General features: G+C 38.8%; 4 protein-coding genes and 1 pseudogene across 4 annotated transcripts; 1 reads left to right on the forward strand and 4 right to left on the reverse strand.

Annotated features, from left to right (window-relative positions):
* Nucleotides 1-2,948: 2,948 nt before the first annotated feature.
* Nucleotides 2,949-4,592, reverse strand: LOC121889880. Its single transcript, XM_042402104.1, has 6 exons — nt 4,547-4,592; nt 4,108-4,452; nt 3,913-3,969; nt 3,712-3,822; nt 3,558-3,592; nt 2,949-3,068 (listed from the first exon to the last, which is right to left on the reverse strand). Exons 1-6 carry the CDS (start codon nt 4,590-4,592, stop codon nt 2,949-2,951), a joined length of 714 nt encoding a protein of 237 aa, XP_042258038.1.
* A 1,547-nt stretch (nt 4,593-6,139) lies between these two features.
* Nucleotides 6,140-8,363, reverse strand: LOC121890077. Its single transcript, XM_042402344.1, has 7 exons — nt 8,297-8,363; nt 8,088-8,173; nt 7,566-7,910; nt 7,371-7,427; nt 7,131-7,241; nt 6,997-7,031; nt 6,140-6,411 (listed from the first exon to the last, which is right to left on the reverse strand). Exons 2-7 carry the CDS (start codon nt 8,131-8,133, stop codon nt 6,289-6,291), a joined length of 717 nt encoding a protein of 238 aa, XP_042258278.1. The 5' UTR covers nt 8,134-8,173; nt 8,297-8,363; the 3' UTR covers nt 6,140-6,288.
* Nucleotides 8,364-9,873: 1,510 nt separating this feature from the next.
* LOC121890066 lies at nt 9,874-11,517 on the reverse strand. The gene is made up of 6 exons (XM_042402332.1): nt 11,472-11,517; nt 11,033-11,377; nt 10,855-10,895; nt 10,637-10,751; nt 10,483-10,517; nt 9,874-9,993 (listed from the first exon to the last, which is right to left on the reverse strand). The coding sequence occupies exons 1-6, from the start codon at nt 11,515-11,517 to the stop codon at nt 9,874-9,876; spliced, it is 702 nt and encodes a 233-aa protein (XP_042258266.1).
* A 1,578-nt stretch (nt 11,518-13,095) lies between these two features.
* On the reverse strand, nt 13,096-15,100 carry LOC121889881. Its single transcript, XM_042402105.1, has 6 exons — nt 14,849-15,100; nt 14,417-14,761; nt 14,222-14,278; nt 13,976-14,086; nt 13,827-13,861; nt 13,096-13,342 (listed from the first exon to the last, which is right to left on the reverse strand). Exons 1-6 carry the CDS (start codon nt 14,907-14,909, stop codon nt 13,223-13,225), a joined length of 729 nt encoding a protein of 242 aa, XP_042258039.1. The 5' UTR covers nt 14,910-15,100; the 3' UTR covers nt 13,096-13,222.
* A 2,046-nt stretch (nt 15,101-17,146) lies between these two features.
* On the forward strand, nt 17,147-18,429 carry LOC121889883 (annotated as a pseudogene).
* The last annotated feature ends 2,945 nt before the right edge of the window (nt 18,430-21,374 follow it).

Raw genomic sequence — 21,374 nt, forward strand, 5'->3', positions numbered from 1 at the left:
CAATGAACCTAAACTCCCAGATTAAAGAAGATTACAGTTGAAATTAGAGTTTAAAAGTCTAAATTAACAGGGTTCATTTTAGTGTAGATGAAAAAAGGCTATTATGAGTAGGTGCTTGTAAAGATTACTAACACACTTATTATGTGTAGAGTTTATATAATAAATGTGAAGTTTTGGCTCACCTTGTTTCTTTCTGGCTGTGGTTCTTTATTGGCAGCTAAATGACACAAAACAAAGTCTGAATACTTAATTATCACTCTATATGCTTTGGATTTGTTCTTCATGTTGACACAATTTACAAGACGGTGTGCTACAAATGATAAACTAGCTGTACCTGTTTTAAGTTTCCTGATTTTAACAGCCAGAACAATGAGGACTATAGTGAACAAGAGAATCACAACACCCAGGACCACACTCATCAGGACTGTTCTCCCATCACACTCTTCTACAAGAAAAAATGATTAGACTTTGTTTCTTTAGTCTGGTGGTAACATGCACAATGACAAAATCGTGAGAGAAGGAAGGAGAATCTTACTTTTAGACTTAAAATTTTCTTCATCATCAGACTCAGAATCATCAGAATCACCATTACCTTTAAATAGATTGGGATAAAATGATCTGACACATATTGGTTTCCTGTTTTCATGCCATATTGTGATAAAAACAATTGACTCTAAATATGATGAGAAACAGTCAACTGAAAGAGATAAGACATGACCACAATCTTACCTTGAATGCTTAACTCTGTTACATCTGCAATGACTGTGTGTAAGTTGATGTAAAATCCACATAAATACAGCCCAGAGTCAGATAAATCCACTCGCTTGATTTTAAGAAAGACAGTTGAAATGTTGGAAAGCATTTCAAATTTTCCGTTCTGAAATCCATCACAGAGTGAAGCTTTGTCTGCAGACTCGTACATAGAGGAGATACAGCTGGCTTTGGTTCTGTTGACCACTCTGAACCATTCTGTCATAGATGGAGCTCTGGAAATGTTGGAGCACTGCAGTGTGACTTTTTCACCTGGCTGGACCTCCACAGTCTGAAACTCAGAAACTGAGACAGAGATCCAGCCTGAAACACACAGCAGAGACAACAAGAGATTTACTCTTCAGCTGATGAAGCAACAACAGTACATCTAAATGAATTCAACACTACTGGTACTTACTGAGGCTGCAGAGAAGTAATGCTGTTTCTAAGGTGAAGCTCTTCATTGTGCGTATAACTGTGTCTCAGCATGGACACTTTATGTCACTGTAAGGGGGTTTCATGGTAAAGGGGCGGAGTATTGAATACTTCATGCTAGAAAGCTCAAATCTCTCACCACCAAATACCTGTACCAGATGCTTCAAAGAATTTAGAGAATTAGAAGCCAACCTCAGGTTCTGTGACTTTCAACTGCACGGTACAAACTGGAACCTGTGATGGAGAACGCAGAGTTTACTGGTTCAGACACGGATCTTTCAGTCTAAACATGTCTCCACAGCACAGTCTCCATCACAGAGTTGTGTTTATCATATTGAGAAAATGAACCTGATCTCCTCTGATGCTGGAACTTACTACTGTGCTGTGGCCTCCTGTGGGGAGATACTGTTTGGAAGTGGAAGCGAGCTGCTCATCAAAGACGATGTTGAAGACCCAATGACACAGATTAGAGTCTTAGTCTGGCTGTCCATCATTAGATCTGGGATCCTCTTGTGCTTGAACTATTGTTGATTACTGTGTGACTCTACAGAGGCTCAACACTGTTGTCTGCTCCTGTTATGGGACGTGAAGTCATGTTTTTTATTAGAGGGAGGGCAGCGTTGGTTGATTGGTCAGTCTGTCCACCGCTGTGATCTGATCTGAAATATCTCAACAGCAATAGGATGATTACAAAGTACCATTTAGCATTTAGCATTTAGCATAAAGCACTGCTGTGTCTAAGTACAGCCTCACAGAGCTGCTAGCATGGCTGTAGACTTGTAGTCTTGTTTAACACCATCATTCTTCTTTATCCTGCTCTTCGTGGTCTTGATTATGAGAATACCAGTTATCTACTCCAGCTTGCTCCCTTGTGCTCTGGTGTAACTAATTCAGTGAACACCTCTCAACATTAGGAACCTGATGGCTGGAAGTGTAACCTGAGACTGTGGCTGAGTATGTTAAATGAAGAGCTGTGCACTGAAAAATGACACAGTTGCATCAGGCCTCTTTGTTCAGTTTTAAAGGCAGATGTTGGTGTAGTGTGTGAGAGTAAAGTAGTTAAGTGAGAATATATAAATTAATGAGGAGTGGAGTGATTTGACAATGTCAGAAGAGATTAATATATATATATATATTTAACAGAGCATTATTCTTGTATGAGAACAGGAAGGCATTTGATGTCTGTGGTCATGACTGACTCTTGACTCGTAGACAACAGTGTTTTCCATCAGAGTGCTATTTATTATATTGTCTTTTTTCCCAAAAAGTTTAAATTCAGCAGCTAGTTAAGTAGGTCAGTTTTCGATGCTTCCTTTTCTACTTTCTGACAAAGCTTTGACTCTAGAGGCCTCATGATCTTCACCTCATTTACACTCAGACCACACTGTGCTGTCTCTTCCTGTCAAACAAGTGATGTGTACCTCCCTCACTCCTCCCCCTGACAGACCCCTCGATTTGACTTCCTTGTGCATGTTTGACAGTAATATATGTTCTTTCTGACTCCTCCTCCATCACACATCATACATGCTCTTTTTTTCAGACAAAAAGGCAGAAAAAATAAGAGCGACTTTGACTGAGAGAGACAGAGAAGAAGAAACATGAGCAGGAAAACACAACCACAGCTTGAGTACAGTAACATTATGAACATTTTATTTTTTGTTGGTGACGCCTCACCCACTGCCTACACACAAAAGCACAGCAGCAGATGAATGTAATAAAGAATAATTTCCACTCTGAGCTGCAGTTCCAGATGTTTCCTGAGTTTATCTGGTGGCAGCATAAACAACACTTAGCTCCTCTCTTTTGGATGCAGGCCGGCGGTTTCTCTTTGGTTTCGGCTGGAAACTCAGCGCTGCGTAGTTCAGGTCATCTGAACCCAGATTCTGTAAATCACATTTTTACCATTAAATCACTATTTTGTAACAGTTTGTTTGTAGCTATACCTCAGACAAGTAAATGCTTCTAGCTAGTATGGTTATAAAGGCACAGCAGAAAGGCCCAATTTTCTCTCTCTTGGGGAAATATCTTCTAGTTGAAATGATGAAGCATTTCAACGATGTTTCAGAGGAGAAAAAGAACAAAATCACTGTGGGAAAGAAGGGGAAAAGTGTGGCTACCGCTAGCATTTGGCTGACGTTTTGAGTATGCCATATGCTGACAAAAATCACAAATTTTGCTCACTTTTCATGTCAATGAACATAAACTGCCAGATTAAAGAAGATTACAGTTGAAATTAGAGTTTAAAAGTCTAAATTAACAGGGTTCATTTTAGTTTAGATGAAAAAAGGCTATTATGACTGCGTGCTTGTAAAGATTACTAACACACTTATTATGTGTAGAGTTTATATAATAAATGTGAAGTTTTGGCTCACCTTGTTTCTTTCTGGCTGTGGTTTTTTATTGGCAGCTAAATGACAAAAGACAGTCAGTCTGAATACTTAATTATCACTCTATATGCTTTGGATTTGTTCCTCATGTTGACACAATTTACAAGACGGTGTGCTACAAATTATAAACTAGCTGTACCTGCTTGAAGTTTCCTGATTTTAACAGCCAGAACAATGAGGACTATAGTGAACAAGAGAATCACAACACCCAGGACCACACTCATCAGGACTGTTCTCCCATCACACTCTTCTACAAGAAAAAATGATTAGACTTTGTTTCTTTAGTCTGGTGGTAGCATGCACAGTGAGAAAATCGTGAGAGAAGGAAGGAGAATCTTACTTTTAGACTTAAAATGTTCTTCATCATCAGACTCAGAATCATCAGAATCACCATTACCTTTAAAAAGATGGGGATAAAATGATCTGACACATATTGGTTTCCTGTTTTCATGCCATACTGTGATAAAAAAAAATTGACTCTAAATATGATGAGAAACAGTCAACTGAAAGAGATAAGACATGACCACAATCTTACCTTGAACGCTTAACTCTGTTACATCTGCAATGACTGTGTGTAAGTTGATGTAAAATCCACAGAAATACAGCCCAGAGTCAGATAAATCCACTCGCTTGATTTTAAGAAAGACAGTTGAAATGTTGGAAAGCATTTCAAATTTTCCGTTCTGAAATCCATCACAGAGTGAAGCTTTGTCTCCAGACTTGTACATAGAGGAGATACAGCTGGCTTTGGTTCTGTTGACCACTCTGAACCATTCTGTCATAGATGGAGCTTTGGAGATGTTGGAGCACTGCAGTGTGACTTCTTCACCTGGCTGGACCTTCACAGTCTGAAACTCAGAAACTGAGACAGAGATCCAGCCTGAAACACACAGCAGAGACAACAAGAGATTTAATCTTCAGCTGATAAAGCAACAACAATACATCTAAATGAATTCAACACTACTGGTTCTTACTGAGGCTGCAGAGAAGTAATGCTGTTTCTAAGGTGAAGCTCTTCATTGTACGTATAACCGTGTCTCAGCATGGGCACTTTATGTCACTGTAAGGGGGTTTCATTGTAAAGGGGCGGAGTATTGAATACTTCATGCTAGAAAGCTCAAATCACTCATCACCAAATACCTGTACCAGATGCTTCAAAGAATTTAGAGAATTAGAAGCCAACCTCAGGTTCTGTGACTTTCAACTGCGCGGTACAAACTGGAACTTGTGATGGAGAATGCAGAGTTTACTGGTTCAGGCATGGATCTTTCAGTCTAAACATGTCTCCACAGCACAGTCTCCATCACAGAGCTGTGTTTATCATTTTCAGAAAATGAACCTGATCTCCTCTGATGCTGGAACTTACTACTGTGCTGTGGCCTCCTGTGGGGAGATACTGTTTGGAAGTGGAAGCGAGCTGCTCATCAAAGACGATGTTGAAGACCCAATGACACAGATTAGAATCGTAGTCTGGTTGTCCATCATTAGAACTGGGATCCTCTTGTGCTTGAACTATTGTTGATTACTGTGTGACTCTACAGAGGCTCAACACTGTTGTCTGCTCCTGTTATGAGACGTAAAGTCATGTTTCTTATTAGAGGGGGGGCAGTGTTGGTTGACTGGTCAGTCCGTCCACGGCTGTGATCTGATCTGAAATATCTCAACAGCAATAGGATGATTACAAAGTACCATTTAGCATTTAGCATAAAGCACTGCTGTGTCTAAGTACAGCCTCACAGAGCTGCTAGCATGGCTGTAGACTTGTAGTCTTGTTTAACACCATCATTCTTCTTTATCCTGCTCTTCGTGGTCTTGATTATGAGAATACCAGTGACTTACTCCAGCTTGCTTCCTTGTGCTCTGGTGTAACTAATTCAGTGAACACCTCTCAACATTAGGAACCTGATGGCTGGAAGTGTAACCTGAGACTGTGGCTGAGTATGTTAAATGAAGAGCTGTGCACTGAAAAATGACACAGTTGCATCAGGCCTCTTTGTTCAGTTTTAAAGGCAGATGTTGGTGTAGTGTGTGAGAGTAAAGTACTTAAGTGAGAATGTATAAATTAATGAGGAGTGAAGTGATTTGACAATGTCAGAAGAGATTAATATATATATATTTTTAACGGAGCATTATTCTTGTATGAGAACAGGAAGGCATTTGATGTCTGTGGTCATGACTGACTCTTGACTCGTAGACAACAGTGTTTTCCATCAGAGTGCTGCTTTATTATATCGTCTTTTTTTCCCCAAAAAGTTTAAATTCAGCAGCTAGTTAAGTGGGTCAGTTTTCGATGCTTCCTTTTCTACTTTCTGACAAAGCTTTGACTCTAGAGGCCTCATGATCTTCACCTCATTTACACTCAGACCACACTGTGCTGTCTCTTCCTGTCAAACAAGTGATGTGTACCTCCCTCACTCCTCCCCCTGACAGACCCCTCGATTTGACTTCCTTGTGCATGTTTGACAGTAATATATGTTCTTTCTGACTCCTCCTCCATCACACATCATACATGCTCTTTTTTTCAGACAAAAAGGCAGAAAAAACAAGAAACATGAGCAGGAAAACACAACCACAGCTTGAGTACAGAAACATTATGAACATTTTATTTTTTGTTGGTGACGCCTCACCCACTGCCCACACACAAAAGCACAGCAGCAGATGAATGTAATAAAGAATAATTTCCACTCTGAGCTGCAGTTCCAGATGTTTCCTGAGTCTATCTAGTGGCAGCATAAACAACATGAGTTTCCTCCTCTCTCTCTGCTGCAGGCCTCCTGCTTCTTATTGTTTTTGGAAGGAATCTCAGCATTGAAGAGTTCAACTCATCAGAGCCCAAATCCTGTAAATCAGAGAATTTGAGTCACATACTGTATCTCACATATCATAGCTAAGATTTTCAGGAACCAACACAGAATCTGTACTGGTCCATGGTTCCTGTAGACAACACTGGTAGCAAAACTGTTTTTCAGGACTTGGCTGAAGGCTAAATCTGGTGTTTCAGTCACATACTATACACCTACACTGCTTTGCACCAACTAACTTAAAGTAAGGATTCATCATAGCTTTGTCAGGGTTATTTAAAAAATTAAAACACCGATAAATGATTTAAACCAAAGTTCAATATTTGTTCACACCAACATAAAATATCAGCAATAATGACTGCAGTTCAAAAATAGAACCATCACCACTACATCTGTGAGCACTTATTTTCTAACTGTTTGTAGTATATTTATAATGTCACATCAGAGACTGTTAGGAAGGAGGTTGAGCTGTAGATCCAACAACATTTTGCTCTCCATCAGGTCTAATAGCAATCAAGCTTAATTAAAGCTTATGCGTCATATGATGAATGCCTGCCTGACTGGAATTTGTCACCTGCTGCACAGTGAGACAAAGATCATTAATAGTTAAATAGTCAGTTCACCTTCTTTCTTCCTGGCTGCCTTTCTTCTTTAGCCGCTAAATGACAAAAGACAAAATGCCAGAGTTTGATTAGTTCACAATCATTAAAAGAACACTTGTATTTGTCGTTGTGTAGCAGATTTTATCCAGCTGTACCTGTCTGAAGTTTCCTGATTTTAACAGCCAGAACAATGAGGACTATAGTGAGTGAGAGAGTCACAACACCCAGGACCACACTCATCAGGACTGTTCTCCCATCACACTCTTCTACAATAAAAAATGATTAGACTCTGTTTCTTTAGTCTGGTGGCTTAAGATGTTGTAAATATTCAAATTACTGGTTCCGTTGTAACATGCACAATGACAAAATCTTGAGAGAAGGAAGGAGAATCTTACTTTTAGACTTAAAATGTTCTTCATCATCAGACTCAGAATCATCATAATCACCATTACCTTAAAAAAGATGGGGATAAAATGATCTGACACATATTGGTTTCCTGTTTTCATGCCATACTGTGATAAAAAAAAATTGACTCTAAATATGATGAGAAACAGTCAACTGAAAGAGATAAGACATGACCACAATCTTACCTTGAACACTTAACTCTTTTACATCGGCAATGACTGTGTGTGTGTTGATGTAAAATCCACAGAAATACAGCCCAGAGTCAGATAAATCCACTCGCTTGATTTTAAGAAAGACAGTTGAAATGTTGGAACGCATTTCAAATTTTTCGTTCTGAAATCCATCACAGAGTGAAGCTTTGTCTCCAGACATGTACATAGAGGAGATACAGCTGGCTTTGGTTCTGTTGACCACTCTGAACCAGTCTGTCTGAGTTGGAGCTCTGGAAATGTTGGAGCACTGCAGTGTGACTTCTCCACCCGGCTGGACCTCCACAGTCTGAAACTCAGAAACTGAGACAGAGATCCAGCCTGAAACACACAGCAGAGACAACAAGAGATTTAATCTTCAGCTGATAAAGCAACAACAGTACATCTAAATGAATTCAACACTTACTAATTTGCAAGTTTAAATCCTGGTGGTTTACTGGATGAAATAGAGGTTTGTTTTATATTTGGTGCTTAGAATAATTTAATACTGGTACTTACTGAGGCTGCAGAGAAGTAATGCTGTTATTAAGGTGAAGCTCTTCATTGTGCGTATAACCGTGTCTCAGCATGGGCACTTTATGTCACTGTAAGGGGGTTTCATTGTAAAGGGGCGGAGTAGTGAATAGTTCATGCTAGAAAGCTCAAATTGCTCACCACCAAATACCTGTTCCAGATGCTTCAAAGAATTTAGAGAATTAGAAGCCAACCTCAGGTTCTGTGACTTTCAACTGCACGGTACAAACTGGAACCTGTGATGGAGAACGCAGAGTTTACTGGTTCAGACACGGATCTTTCAGTCTAAACATGTCTCCACAGCACAGTCTCCATCACAGAGTTGTGTTTATCATTTTCAGAAAATGAACCTGATCTCCTCTGATGCTGGAACTACTGTGCTGTGGCCTCCTGTGGGGAGATACTGTTTGGAAGTGGAAGCGAGCTGCTCATCAAAGACGATGTTGAAGACCCAGTGGCACAGATTAGAGTCTTAGTCTGGCTGTCCATCATTAGAACTGGGATCCTCTTGTGCTTGAACTATTGTTGATTACTGTGTGACTCTACAGAGGCTCAACACTGTTGTCTGCTCCTGTTATGAGACATGAAGTCATGTTTTTTATTAGAGGGAGGGCAGTGTTGGTTGACTGGTCAGTCCGTCCACCGCTGTGATCTGATCTGAAATATCTCAGCAGCAATAGGATGATTACAAAGTACCATTTAGCATTTAGCATAAAGCACTGCTGTGTCTAAGTACAGCCTCACAGAGCTGCTAGCATGGCTGTAGACTTGTAGTCTTGTTTAATACCATCATTCTTCTTTATCCTGCTCTTCGTGTTCTTGATTATGAGAATACCAGTTATCTACTCCAGCTTGCTCCCTTGTGCTCTGGTGTAACTAATTCAGTGAACACCTCTCAACATTAGGAACCTGATGGCTGGAAGTGTAACCTGAGATTGTGGCTGAGTATGTTAAATGAAGAGCTGTGCACTGAAAAATGACACAGTTGCATCAGGCCTCTTTGTTCAGTTTTAAAGGCAGATGTTGGTGTAGTGTGTGAGAGTAAAGTAGTTAAGTGAGAATGTATAAATTAATGAGGAGTGGAGTGATTTGACAATGTCAGAAGACATTAATATATATATATATATATTTAACAGAGCATTATTCTTGTCTGAGAACAGGAAGGCATTTGATGTCTGTGGTCATGGCTGAAGTCTTCCTGTGGTGGAGATTTTGCTCTTGACTCGTAGACAACAGTGTTTTCCATCAGAGTGCTGCTTTATTCTATTGTCTTTTTTTTCCACTAGTTTAATTTTGTCCCAGATAAGTTTTTGATGCTTCCTTTTCTACTTTCTGACAAAGCTTTGACTCTAGAGGCCTCATGATCTTCACCTCATTTACACTCAGACCACACTGTGCTGTCTCTTCCTGTCAAACAAGTGATGTGTACCTCCCTCACTCCTCCCCCTGACAGACCCCTCGATTTGACTTCCTTGTGCATGTTTGACAGTAATATATGTTCTTTCTGACTCCTCCTCCATCACACATCATACATGCTCTTTTTTTCAGACAAAAAGGCAGAAAAAATAAGAGCGACTTTGACTGAGAGAGACAGAGAAGAAGAAACATGAGCAGGAAAACACAACCACAGCTTGAGTACAGTAACATTATGAACATTTTATTTTTTGTTGGTGACGCCTCACCCACTGCCCACACACAAAAGCACAGCAGCAGATGAATGTAATAAAGAATAATTTCCACTCTGAGCTGCAGTTCCAGATGTTTCCTGAGTTCATCTGGTGGCAGCATAAACAACACCTAGCTCCTCTCTTTTGGATGCAGGCCGGCGGTTTCTCTTTGGTTTCGGCTGGAAACTCAGCGCTGCGTAGTTCAGGTCATCTGAACCCAGATTCTGTAAATCACATTTTTACCATTAAATCACTATTTTGTAACAGTTTGTTTGTAGCTATACCTCAGACAAGTAAATGCTTCTAGCTAGTATGGTTATAAAGGCACAGCAGAAAGGCCCAATTTTCTCTCTCTTGGGGAAATATCTTCTAGTTGAAATGATGAAGCATTTCAACGATGTTTCAGAGGAGAAAAAGAACAAAATCACTGTGGGAAAGAAGGGGAAAAGTGTGGCTACCGCTAGCATTTGGCTGACGTTTTGAGTATGCCATATGCTGACAAAAATCACAAATTTTGCTCACTTTTCATGTCAATGAACCTAAACTGCCAGATTAAAGAAGATTACAGTTGAAATTAGAGTTTAAAAGTCTAAATTAACAGGGTTCATTTTAGTTTAGATGAAAAAAGGCTATTATGACTGCGTGCTTGTAAAGATTACTAACACACTTATTATGTGTAGAGTTTATATAATAAATGTGAAGTTTTGGCTCACCTTGTTTCTTTCTGGCTGTGGTTTTTTATTGGCAGCTAAATGACAAAAGACAGTCAGTCTGAATACTTAATTATCACTCTATATGCTTTGGATTTGTTCCTCATGTTGACACAATTTACAAGACGGTGTGCTACAAATTATAAACTAGCTGTACCTGCTTGAAGTTTCCTGATTTTAACAGCCAGAACAATGAGGACTATAGTGAACAAGAGAATCACAACACCCAGGACCACACTCATCAGGACTGTTCTCCCATCACACTCTTCTACAAGAAAAAAATGATTAGACTTTGTTTCTTTAGTCTGGTGGTAGCATGCACAGTGAGAAAATCGTGAGAGAAGGAAGGAGAATCTTACTTTTAGACTTAAAATGTTCTTCATCATCAGACTCAGAATCATCAGAATCACCATTACCTTTAAAAAGATGGGGATAAAATGATCTGACACATATTGGTTTCCTGTTTTCACGCCATATTGTGATAAAAAAAATTGACTCTAAATATGATGAGAAACAGTCAACTGAAAGAGATAAGACATGACCACAATCTTACCTTGAACGCTTAACTCTGTTACATCTGCAATGACTGTGTGTAAGTTGATGTAAAATCCACAGAAATACAGCCCAGAGTCAGATAAATCCACTCGCTTGATTTTAAGAAAGACAGTTGAAATGTTGGAAAGCATTTCAAATTTTCCGTTCTGAAATCCATCACAGAGTGAAGCTTTGTCTGCAGACTCGTACATAGAGGAGATACAGCTGGCTTTGGTTCTGTTGACCACTCTGAACCATTCTGTCATAGATGGAGCTTTGGAGATGTTGGAGCACTGCAGTGTGACTTCTTCACCTGGCTGGACCTTCACAGTCTGAAACTCAGAAACTGAGACAGAGATCCAGCCTGAAACACACAGCAGAGACAACAAGAGATTTAATCTTCAGCTGATAAAGCAACAACAATACATCTAAATGAATTCAACACTACTGGTTCTTACTGAGGCTGCAGAGAAGTAATGCTGTTATTAAGGTCAAGCTCTTCATTGTGCGTATAACCGTGTCTCAGCATGGGCACTTTATGTCACTGTAAGGGGGTTTCATTGTAAAGGGGCGGAGTAGTGAATAGTTCATGCTAGAAAGCTCAAATTGCTCACCACCAAATACCTGTACCAGATGCTTCAAAGAATTTAGAGAATTAGAAGCCAACCTCAGGTTCTGTGACTTTCAACTGCACGGTACAAACTGGAACCTGTGATGGAGAACGCAGAGTTTACTGGTTCAGACACGGATCTTTCAGTCTAAACATGTCTCCACAGCACAGTCTCCATCACAGAGTTGTGTTTATCATTTTCAGAAAATGAACCTGATCTCCTCTGATGCTGGAACTACTGTGCTGTGGCCTCCTGTGGGGAGATACTGTTTGGAAGTGGAAGCGAGCTGCTCATCAAAGACGATGTTGAAGACCCAATGACACAGATTAGAGTCTTAGTCTGGCTGTCCATCATTAGAACTGGGATCCTCTTGTGCTTGAACTATTGTTGATTACTGTGTGACTCTACAGAGGCTCAACACTGTTGTCTGCTCCTGTTATGAGACGTGAAGTCATGTTTTTTATTCGAGGGAGGGCAGCGTTGGTTGATTGGTCAGTCCGTCCACCGCTGTGATCTGATCTGAAATATCTCAACAGCAATAGGATGATTACAAAGTACCATTTAGCATTTAGCGTAAAGCACTGCTATGTCTAAGTACAGCCTCACAGAGCTGCTAGCATGGCTGTAGACTTGTAGTCTTGTTTAATACCATCATTCTTCTTTATCCTGCTCTTCGTGGTCTTGATTATGAGAATACCAGTTACCTACTCCAGCTTGCTCCCTTGTGCTCTGGTGTAACTAATATAGTGAACACCTCTCAACATTAGGAACCTGATGGCTGGAAGTGTAACCTGAGACTGTGGCTGAGTATGTTAAATGAAGAGCTGTGCACTGAAAAATGACACAGTTGCATCAGGCCTCTTTGTTCAGTTTTAAAGGCAGATGTTGGTGTAGTGTGTGAGAGGAAAGTAGTTAAGTGAGAATGTATAAATTAATGAGGAGTGAAGTGATTTGACAATGTCAGAAGAGATTAATATATATATATTTTTAACGGAGCATTATTCTTGTATGAGAACAGTAAGGCATTTGATGTCTGTGGTCATGGCTGAAGTCTTCCTGTGGTGGAGACTTTGCTCTTGACTCGTAGACAACAGTGTTTTCCATCAGAGTGCTGCTTTATTCTATTGTCTTTTTTTTCCACTAGTTTAATTTTGTCCCAGATAAGTTTTTGATGCTTCCTTTTCTACTTTCTGACAAAGCTTTGACTCTAGAGGCCTCATGATCTTCACCTCATTTACACTCAGACCACACTGTGCTGTCTCTTCCTGTCAAACAAGTGATGTGTACCTCCCTCACTCCTCCCCCTGACAGACCTCTCGATTTGACTTCCTTGTGCATGTTTGACAGTAATATATGTTCTTTCTGACTCCTCCTCCATCACACATCATACATGCTCTTTTATTTCAGACAAAAAGGCAGAAAAAATAAGAAACATGAGCAGGAAAACACAACCACAGCTTGAGTCCAGAAACATTATGAACATTTTATTTTTTGTTGGTGACGCCTCACCCACTGCCCACACATAAAAGCACAGCAGCAGATGAATGTAATAAAGAATAATTTCCACTCTGAGCTGCAGTTCCAGATGTTTCCTGAGTTTATCTGGTGGCAGCATAAACAACACCTAGCTCCTCTCTTGCGGATGCAGGCCGGCGGTTTCTTTTTGGTTTCGGCTGGAAACTCAGCGCTGCGTAGTTCAGGTCATCTGAACCCAGATTCTGTAAATCACATTTTTACCATTAAATCACTATTTTGTAACAGTTTGTTCGTAACTTTTTCGTAGTAAATGCTTCTAGCTAGTATGATTATAAAGGCACAGCAGAAAGGCCCACTTTTCTCTCTCTTGGGGAAATATCTTCTAGTTGAAATTATGAAGCATTTCAATGATGTTTCAGAGGAGAAAAAGAACAAAATCACTGTGGGAAAGAAGGGGAAAAGTGTGGCTACTGCTAGCATTTGTCTGACATTTTGAGTATGCCATATGCTGACAAAAATCACAAATTTTGCTCACTTTTCATGTCAATGAACCTAAACTGCCAGATTAAAGAAGATTACAGTTGAAATTAGAGTTTAAAAGTCTAAATTAACAGGGTTCATTTTAGTGTAGATGAAAAAAGGCTATTATGACTGCGTGCTTGTAAAGATTACTAACACACTTATCATGTGTAGAGTTTATATAATAAATGTGAAGTTTTGGCTCACCTTGTTTCTTTCTGGCTGTGGTTTTTTATTGGCAGCTAAATGACAAAAGACAAAGTTTGAATACTTAATTATCACTCTATATGCTTTGGATTTGTTCATGTTGACACAATTTACAAGACAGTGTGCTACAAATGATAAACTAGCTGTACCTGTTTTAAGTTTCCTGATTTTAACAGCCAGAACAATGAGGACTATAGTGAACAAGAGAATCACAACACCCAGGACCACACTCATCAGGACTGTTCTCCCATCACACTCTTCTACAAGAAAAAAATGATAGAAATAGACTTTGTTTCTTTAGTCTGGTGGCTGAAGACGTTGTAAATATTCAAATTACTGGTTCCGTTGTAACATGCACAATGAAAAAATCTTGAGAGAAAGAAGGAGAATCTTACTTTTAGACTTAAAATGCTCTTCATCATCAGACTCAGAATCATCAGAATCACCATTATCTTAAAAAAAAAGATGGGGATAAAATGATCTGACACATATTGGTTTCCTGTTTTCACGCCATACTGTGATAATAAATTTGATTGTAAATATGATGAAAAACAGTAACTGAAAGAGATAAGACATGACCACAATCTTACCTTGAACGCTTAACTCTTTTACATCGGCAATGACAGTGTGTGTGTTGATGTAAAATCCACAGAAATACAGCCCAGAGTCAGATAAATCCACTCGCTTGATTTTAAGAAAGACAGTTGAAATGTTGGAACGCATTTCAAATTTTCCGTTCTGAAATCCATCACAGAGTGAAGCTTTGTCTCCAGACTCGTACATAGAGGAGATACAGCTGGCTTTGGTTCTGTTGACCACTCTGAACCAGTCTGTCTGAGTTGGAGCTCTGGAAATGTTGGAGCACTGCAGTGTGACTTCTCCACCAGGCTGGACCTCCACAGTGTGAGGCTCAGAAACTGAGACAGAGATCCAGCCTGAAACACACACAAACAACAATTTACTCTTCAGCTGATAAAGCAACAACAGTGCATCTAAATTAATTCAACACTACTAGTACTTACTGAGGCTGCAGAGAAGTAATGCTGTTATTAAGGTGAAGCTCTTCATTGTGCGTATAACCATGTCTCAGCATGGGCACTTTATGTCACTGCAAGGGGTTTTCATTGGAAAGGGGCGGAGTTCTGAATAGTTCATGCTAGAAAGCTCAAATTGCTCGCCACCAAATATCTGTACCAGCTGCCTCAAAGAATTTCAGACAGCATACAATTTCTCAATTACTCCCCTAGTTTTGTACAGACATCATGGAAGGAATCCTTACCTTATCTGTATCAGTCTGGTATGGCAGTACAGACAGCAGCATCTGGACAACACAATAATACAGACCAAGCAATTACCAAATAAGCAAAACAAAAAACAAATGTACAGTGGCACATAATAAGTACTGTATTGGATGATGAAATAAAATCACATCTGATTCATGCTTACTATATATTTCTGCTTGTCTCCTCTAGGAGGCATTACAGGTCTCTGTCCACCAAAATATCCTGCTCTAAGAACAGTTTCTTTCCGGCTGCAACAATCACCCTGAACTCTACACCTTAGATCTAGGAATAGACCCCTGCATTATGCAGTGTGTTACTTCCTTCTTCTTGTTGATTTAGTATGTCTTACTCACTTTATATGACTTTACTGACACTGCGAACTTTAAAACATGCTTTTTATGGCTAGTTCAAAATGAAATATAACAAGAATCTAAATTTTGGAGAATCTTTTGAATTGTACATTGTGTACAACTATATGCAGTGCTGTTTGACAGTTTGTGAACCCTTTAGAATTGTCTCTGTTTCTGCATAAATATGACCTAAAACATGATCAGATATTTCTTTCTGTTGAGCTTCAGTTCACAGACGGATACCTTGACATTTTCCTATAGAATGTGCTAGTACAACTCAGAACTCATAGCTCCATCAGTGATTGCAACCCGTCCTGGTTCAGAGGCAGCGAAGCAGGCCCAAACCATGATACTACCATGACAATGTTTCACAGATGGGATAAGGTTCTTATGCTGGAATGCAGTGTTTGCTCATTGCCAAACATAACACTTCTCATTCAAGCCAGAAATGTCGATTTTGGTCTCATCCATCCACAGAAAATTTTTCCAGTCACCTTCTGGCTTATCCATGTGGTCTTTAGCAAACCATAGACGGCATCAGTGTTCTTTTTGGAGATGAGTGGGTTTTTTCCTTGCAACTCTGCCATGCACACAATTGATGTTCAATGTTCTCCTGATGGTGGACTCATGAACATAGATTGTAGCCACTGCAAGAGAGGGCTTTAGTTTCCTAGACATTACCCTGGAGTCCCTTATGGCCTCTGGGACCATTACATGCCTTTCTCTTGATCTCTGTTGTCCGACCACTCCTAAGGAAGGTAACACTGGTGTTGGATATCTTCCATTTGTACACCATCTGCCTGACAGTCTACTAGTGTAGTCCAAACTCTTTAGAAATGGTTTTGTAACCCTTTCCAGACTGGTAAGTATCAACAACTCTTCTTCTAAGGTCCTCAGGAATCTCCTTTGTTCAAGCCATGACACACTTCAGCAAACCTGTATTGTGAAGCTCAGACTTTGATAGTGAAGACCAAGAATTCTCTTCTTTAAATAAGGCAAGGCTTCCCAGACTCACGTGATTGTCGTCCCATTGATTGAAACATCTGACTCTAATTTCCCCTTCAAATGAATTGATAATCCTAGAGGTTCACATACTTATGCCAAACACAAATATGTAACTTTGGATCATTTTCCTCAATAAATAAATGAACAAGTGTAAGGTTTTTGTCTCATTTGTTTAATTGATGTCTCTTTATTTAGTTTTAGGACTTGCATGGAAATCTGATCATGTTTTAGGTCATATCTATGCAGAAATAGAGCAAATTCTTAAGGGTTTATGAGCTACACAGCTCTTAATATCAGCGGTATAGCTTCAGAGGTAGTTAAAGGCCAAACATAAGTGCTAAGTTAAATGTTTTTTTCACTTCCATTACGTCTTAAGCCTTCATTATACATAGTGTTTATGGTTTTACTGTTCTCAAGGAAGGTGAACAAGTTCCTAATGAAGCTTTTCCATACCACATTGCTGCTATATTTTTGTAACAAATAGTTTTTTGTGTCTGCCCTACAGTTTTCAACATGAGAAATTTAGAATAACCTACATATTACATATATGAATTCACTTCCTATAAGACAAATGTTGTGTGTCACATATTTTGACCTTCTTAACAACCAATCAAATGCAACCTCATTTTTTGGCTGTTGCCTGCTCTTTTGCTCAAAGCTTTCCATCCGGACCTTTGAGACAATGCATCTGTATATGATTCTCTGTGGATTATGTAAGTGTTCAGTCTTTGATTTTAATTAAGACTAAAATTTGAATGGCAGCTCATGTTTCTATAACATTATACCTTTTTGACCCAGTTCATCTGTCAGCAGTGACCCAGTCGTCGGCACTCACACAGGACACTGGGGTTCTGTCTGCCAGTGTTGGGGACAATGTGACTTTACACTGCTTCTATGACAGCCAAGTGGCAATGCACTTCTCCTGGTACCGACAAACTCTGGGAAAAGGACCTCAGCGCCTGTCTACTATTTACAAGTATGATAAATCATCCAAAGACTTCCACTGGTCGGAGAAGAACTCTCGTTTCTCTGTCGAGAGGAAGGAAGGGACAAACCATTTACACATCTCCAACATCCAGTTCTCAGATTCAGCTTCCTACTTCTGTGGAAGCTCACACTCCAACATGATTGAATTTGGAGAAGGGGTCTTTCTAAGTGTCAAAGGTATTATGCTTATATTTTTTATTGGGTTTGATTAACTGTAGGTGAAATGCAAAGGTTGCTGAGGATTTGCATCCCAAACAATAGAAAGTTTTCATATAATCACCCAAAGCTTTAGCAAAATCACTGGTGTTCGTTTGACTTAAAGTGTGAAACTAAACATGAAGCAGATGTGTTTATGTAACACATGTCAACAGCTGTCTTGTTTTCAGTTTTTACAAAATTTTCACAGACAAATAATTGGATTTAAAAAAAACCCAGAAACCTACTTTTTATTGCCCAAAATAAAAGAATACAAATTCCCAGATTTTCAAAAAAAGAAAAACAACAAGACTAATTCTCTGACAGTTAATTCTCTGTGGATTTAGAAGCCAACCTCAAGGAAATTGTCCAGGGACCATCATCTGAGACCGTCCAGCCAGGCGACTCTGTGACTTTCAACTGCACAGTACAAACTGGAAACTGTGATGGACAACGCAGAGTTTACTGGTTCAGACACAGATCTTGCCAAGGAATCCTTCACACCCATGTGGATCAGTCACATCTCCACAGCACAGTCTCCATCACAGAGCTGTGTCTATCATTTTCAGAAAACGAACCTGAGCTCCTCTGATGCTGGAACTTACTACTGTGCTGTGGCCTCCTGTGGGGAGATTCTGTTTGGAAGAGCTGCTCATCAAAGACAATGTTGAAGACCCAGTGGCACAGATTAGAATCTTAGTTTGGCTGTCCATCATTAGAATTGGGATCCTCCTGCTCTTTCTAACTTTGTGTCTCTTGGCTTATATCAGTAAGAGGTGGTGAAGTCCTTAATGTAGAGAATGAAGACTTAAGCTCTCTTAGTTCAAAACGTTCGGTTAGCATATATCATGAGAAATTAAAACAAATTACACAAAATTAATACCAAAAGTAGATACACACATTTTTTGTTTGACTGTGTTACAGTTTTAAATAAAAGTAACTTTGACGAAGCTCTTTCATCGTTTGTCTCTTCATACAAGGTCATTGTTTTTGTCAGTGTTGACTGAATTTACAATTAATTTATTTTCTACAAAAGAAAAGCAACTACACAAACAAAACAGCAACATTTTAAACCATTATATAAAACACTTGAGTTGGCTGACAAAAATATTGAAAACAACTGTACCTCCCAGTGACTTTTCAACCCAGTTGCATCAAATATTATTATTCATTACAGTCAATTTATTTAATTCTCCACATAACTTCTTTTTTGTAATGATATCCAGATCAAAACTTCAGTAAATTTGAGAACGCCTTCAGTCAACAAAAAACAAAATCTCAAGTACTTTCAGTGTCGAAATGATTGGATAAGACAATATTAGGCTACCAGTAACATTCATTTGATTTTGAAAATATCAGAAGAGGCTGATGGTGGTAGAGATGTGCTTTTAGATCAAACCTCCTTTTTCTCTCCTTCCTTTTCTACACTGTGTTGTAAAACATCAATGAATTTAGGGATCTTAACATATAAGTTGATCACAAAAATAGTTTTCTGTGATCTATTGAAAGTCTTAGAGGTGGAGCTACATAGGTTTTTTGGCAACAAAATGAGGACACCCTGCTTGAAACTATAGTACTACATATGAAAACAAAGAGAGTAAAAAGTCCTATAGGCCCTAGGCACATGACCAAACTCAACTAATGAGAAGAAAATTTTCTTTTTTCTACAGCCGACCACAAGAATGAGACTGAAAGGTGTGGCCTGTTTCTGTGTTTTTGTGGTAATAACAAAGTCCTCTCCATCTGGAGTAGATGCAGCTGCAAAACTTGCTTGTCGGAGTGGATGAATGTATGACCTTCTTATCCATATCAAACACACAATGTATACAATTGTACTATAAATGATATACATAGGATTGTTGGTATTATGCTAATCAATAACTAGAAAATGCGATTTCTGTAGAAATTGCGTGTGATTGCTGAAAGCGAATTTAGATTGCATAACTGGAAGCTGAACACTATTGAAAAATCTACCAAGATTAAAATCAGCAATGGGTGGAATTGAACCTACAGCCTCATGTTTGTAAGCTCAATGCTATACACTGAACTAACATGTCACACAGTAATGTCAGGCCAGATACTGGTATTTAGCCTGTCAATTGCATGAAATTGACAAAAAAGCAGTTCAGCTCAGCTCATTAAGCAGATTGACATCACCTGGACTCCTACATCCTTCAACTCTACTGAGTTCTGCCCTAAGTGGGGCTCACAACTTCGTCCCATAGACTGCCATTATAAATTTTAATGTTTTAAAAAATTATATAAAATCGCTGAAACATGTTACATTTCAGAAAAATACAAGCACACATCTGCTGAATGAGTTGCACAGATTGACAGTTGAATGGTTTTTATAGCACAAAGTATACAGCAGTTGAAATGCGGCAAAAAATGTACAGAAGACAGAATAAGAGTAAAGAGTGAGAAGAACAAATAGTCTACAATAGAATCACTCTACCTGATCCTACTTAAAAGCAGCATTTGCAAATGTGTGGTTTCAATCTAATATATTTATTTCTCCTGTATTCTACATCTCCTGCATCTCCAGCAGTCCTCTACAGCCTCAGATGTAGGTCATAGAAAGGAACCTAGAGATACTCTAACTGCCATTTTACTGTGTCTTTAAGCTTTGATAGATAACATGGATGTGGAGTGGGGTATAGTATCACACCTTTAGTATTTTCCTGGTATTTTTGTGGTTGGAGGTGAGCAATCTACAGTGCATCATCAGTGGCTGTGTTAGGTGTCACTTTGGGGCTGGTGTAGCTATATGTGGTTATGAATAACACTGCTGTACAGTATAATAAATTAACAAAAAATTTAATTAAACAAAATGTGTCCCAATATTTTGCAGGTTGTCTTTAGTTTTATTGATGAACATTTCATCTATTAAATATAACTTTGCTTACATATATTACTAATGCTAAACCTGCGAGGGACACAATAGTTTGGTCGAGCCCTTGCATACTGTGTCAGCTGACAGTTCTCTGTATTAATAAAACAAAGATTTTTAGTATTTCTCTGAAGACAAATGCAGTACTTGTCTCATCACTATTAAATTCAGCCAACCCAGTAATGACTCTGCTTCACTCCTTATGTTGTTCATCCCTGTGCAGCATCTTTTACTCATTTGGCACTGGACTGTATGCTGAGACCCTAAGTGACAGTTTGTGTTACTGCATAAGTCTCTGACTTTAAAATAGCCTCTCTTTATATTTTTCTAACTGTAATTTTTTTTGTTTTTAATTGTATTGAAAATATTTTAAAATATGGTAACTAGTTACTTTTTATTTATCATGCAAAAATATGTTAAAAGACCAAGCTCAGTTGTGTTTGAAAAATAAATTATTTATTTTAAATTTACATGTAAAGACACAAAAAACACATTAAATGTCAACTTCTTTCAAATCACACAGGTCTCCTTTAAGTTAAATTTAAGAATTTAAACTCAAGAATACAAAAATGCAGTCTCTAAACTAATCTGATTCTGCAGTTGCATGGTTTATTTTCAACCAATTTTTGGTCAAAAAGCAATTTCTGAAAAATAAATTTAAATTTATGAAAATAATACTGGAGAAACCACCATACGTTTTCTGTTTGAAAGCTGGAAGCAAGCACTAATTCTAGCAAAGTGATTGCAGTGTTCATCCAATCAGATGTAGGAAAGGTTTATATTGGTGCCTCAGTGAGGGAGAATACTTGACACACTCTGTTCTTTAAAATGATGTCCT

This window comes from Thunnus maccoyii, chromosome 22 (assembly GCF_910596095.1).
Source record: "Thunnus maccoyii chromosome 22, fThuMac1.1, whole genome shotgun sequence".
Classification (NCBI taxonomy): domain Eukaryota; kingdom Metazoa; phylum Chordata; class Actinopteri; order Scombriformes; family Scombridae; genus Thunnus; species Thunnus maccoyii.

Excerpts from the sequence above, each read along its gene's own strand:
- LOC121889880 (XM_042402104.1), bottom strand. The coding sequence starts at position 4,592 with ATGAAGAGCTTCACCTTAGAAACAGCATTACTTCTCTGCAGCCTCA. Across the intron at positions 3,970-4,107 it reads AACAGAGTTAAGCGTTCAAG|GTAATGGTGATTCTGATGAT; the intron begins GTAAGATTGTGG and ends ATCTTTTTAAAG. Across the intron at positions 3,593-3,711 it reads AATCAGGAAACTTCAAGCAG|CTGCCAATAAAAAACCACAG; the intron begins GTACAGCTAGTT and ends TTTGTCATTTAG.
- LOC121890077 (XM_042402344.1), bottom strand. The coding sequence starts at position 8,133 with ATGAAGAGCTTCACCTTAATAACAGCATTACTTCTCTGCAGCCTCA. Across the intron at positions 7,242-7,370 it reads AGAACATTTTAAGTCTAAAA|AAGAGTGTGATGGGAGAACA; the intron begins GTAAGATTCTCC and ends TTTTTATTGTAG. Across the intron at positions 7,032-7,130 it reads AATCAGGAAACTTCAGACAG|CGGCTAAAGAAGAAAGGCAG; the intron begins GTACAGCTGGAT and ends TTTGTCATTTAG.
- LOC121890066 (XM_042402332.1), bottom strand. The coding sequence starts at position 11,517 with ATGAAGAGCTTGACCTTAATAACAGCATTACTTCTCTGCAGCCTCA. Across the intron at positions 10,752-10,854 it reads CTGAGTCTGATGATGAAGAA|GTAGAAGAGTGTGATGGGAG; the intron begins CATTTTAAGTCT and ends CATTTTTTTCTT. Across the intron at positions 9,994-10,482 it reads CACAGCCAGAAAGAAACAAG|AATCTGGGTTCAGATGACCT; the intron begins GTGAGCCAAAAC and ends TGTGATTTACAG.
- LOC121889881 (XM_042402105.1), bottom strand. The coding sequence starts at position 14,909 with ATGGTTATACGCACAATGAAGAGCTTCACCTTAATAACAGCATTACTT. Across the intron at positions 14,762-14,848 it reads ATTACTTCTCTGCAGCCTCA|GCTGGATCTCTGTCTCAGTT; the intron begins GTAAGTACTAGT and ends TGTGTGTTTCAG. Across the intron at positions 14,279-14,416 it reads AAAAGAGTTAAGCGTTCAAG|ATAATGGTGATTCTGATGAT; the intron begins GTAAGATTGTGG and ends TTTTTTTTTAAG.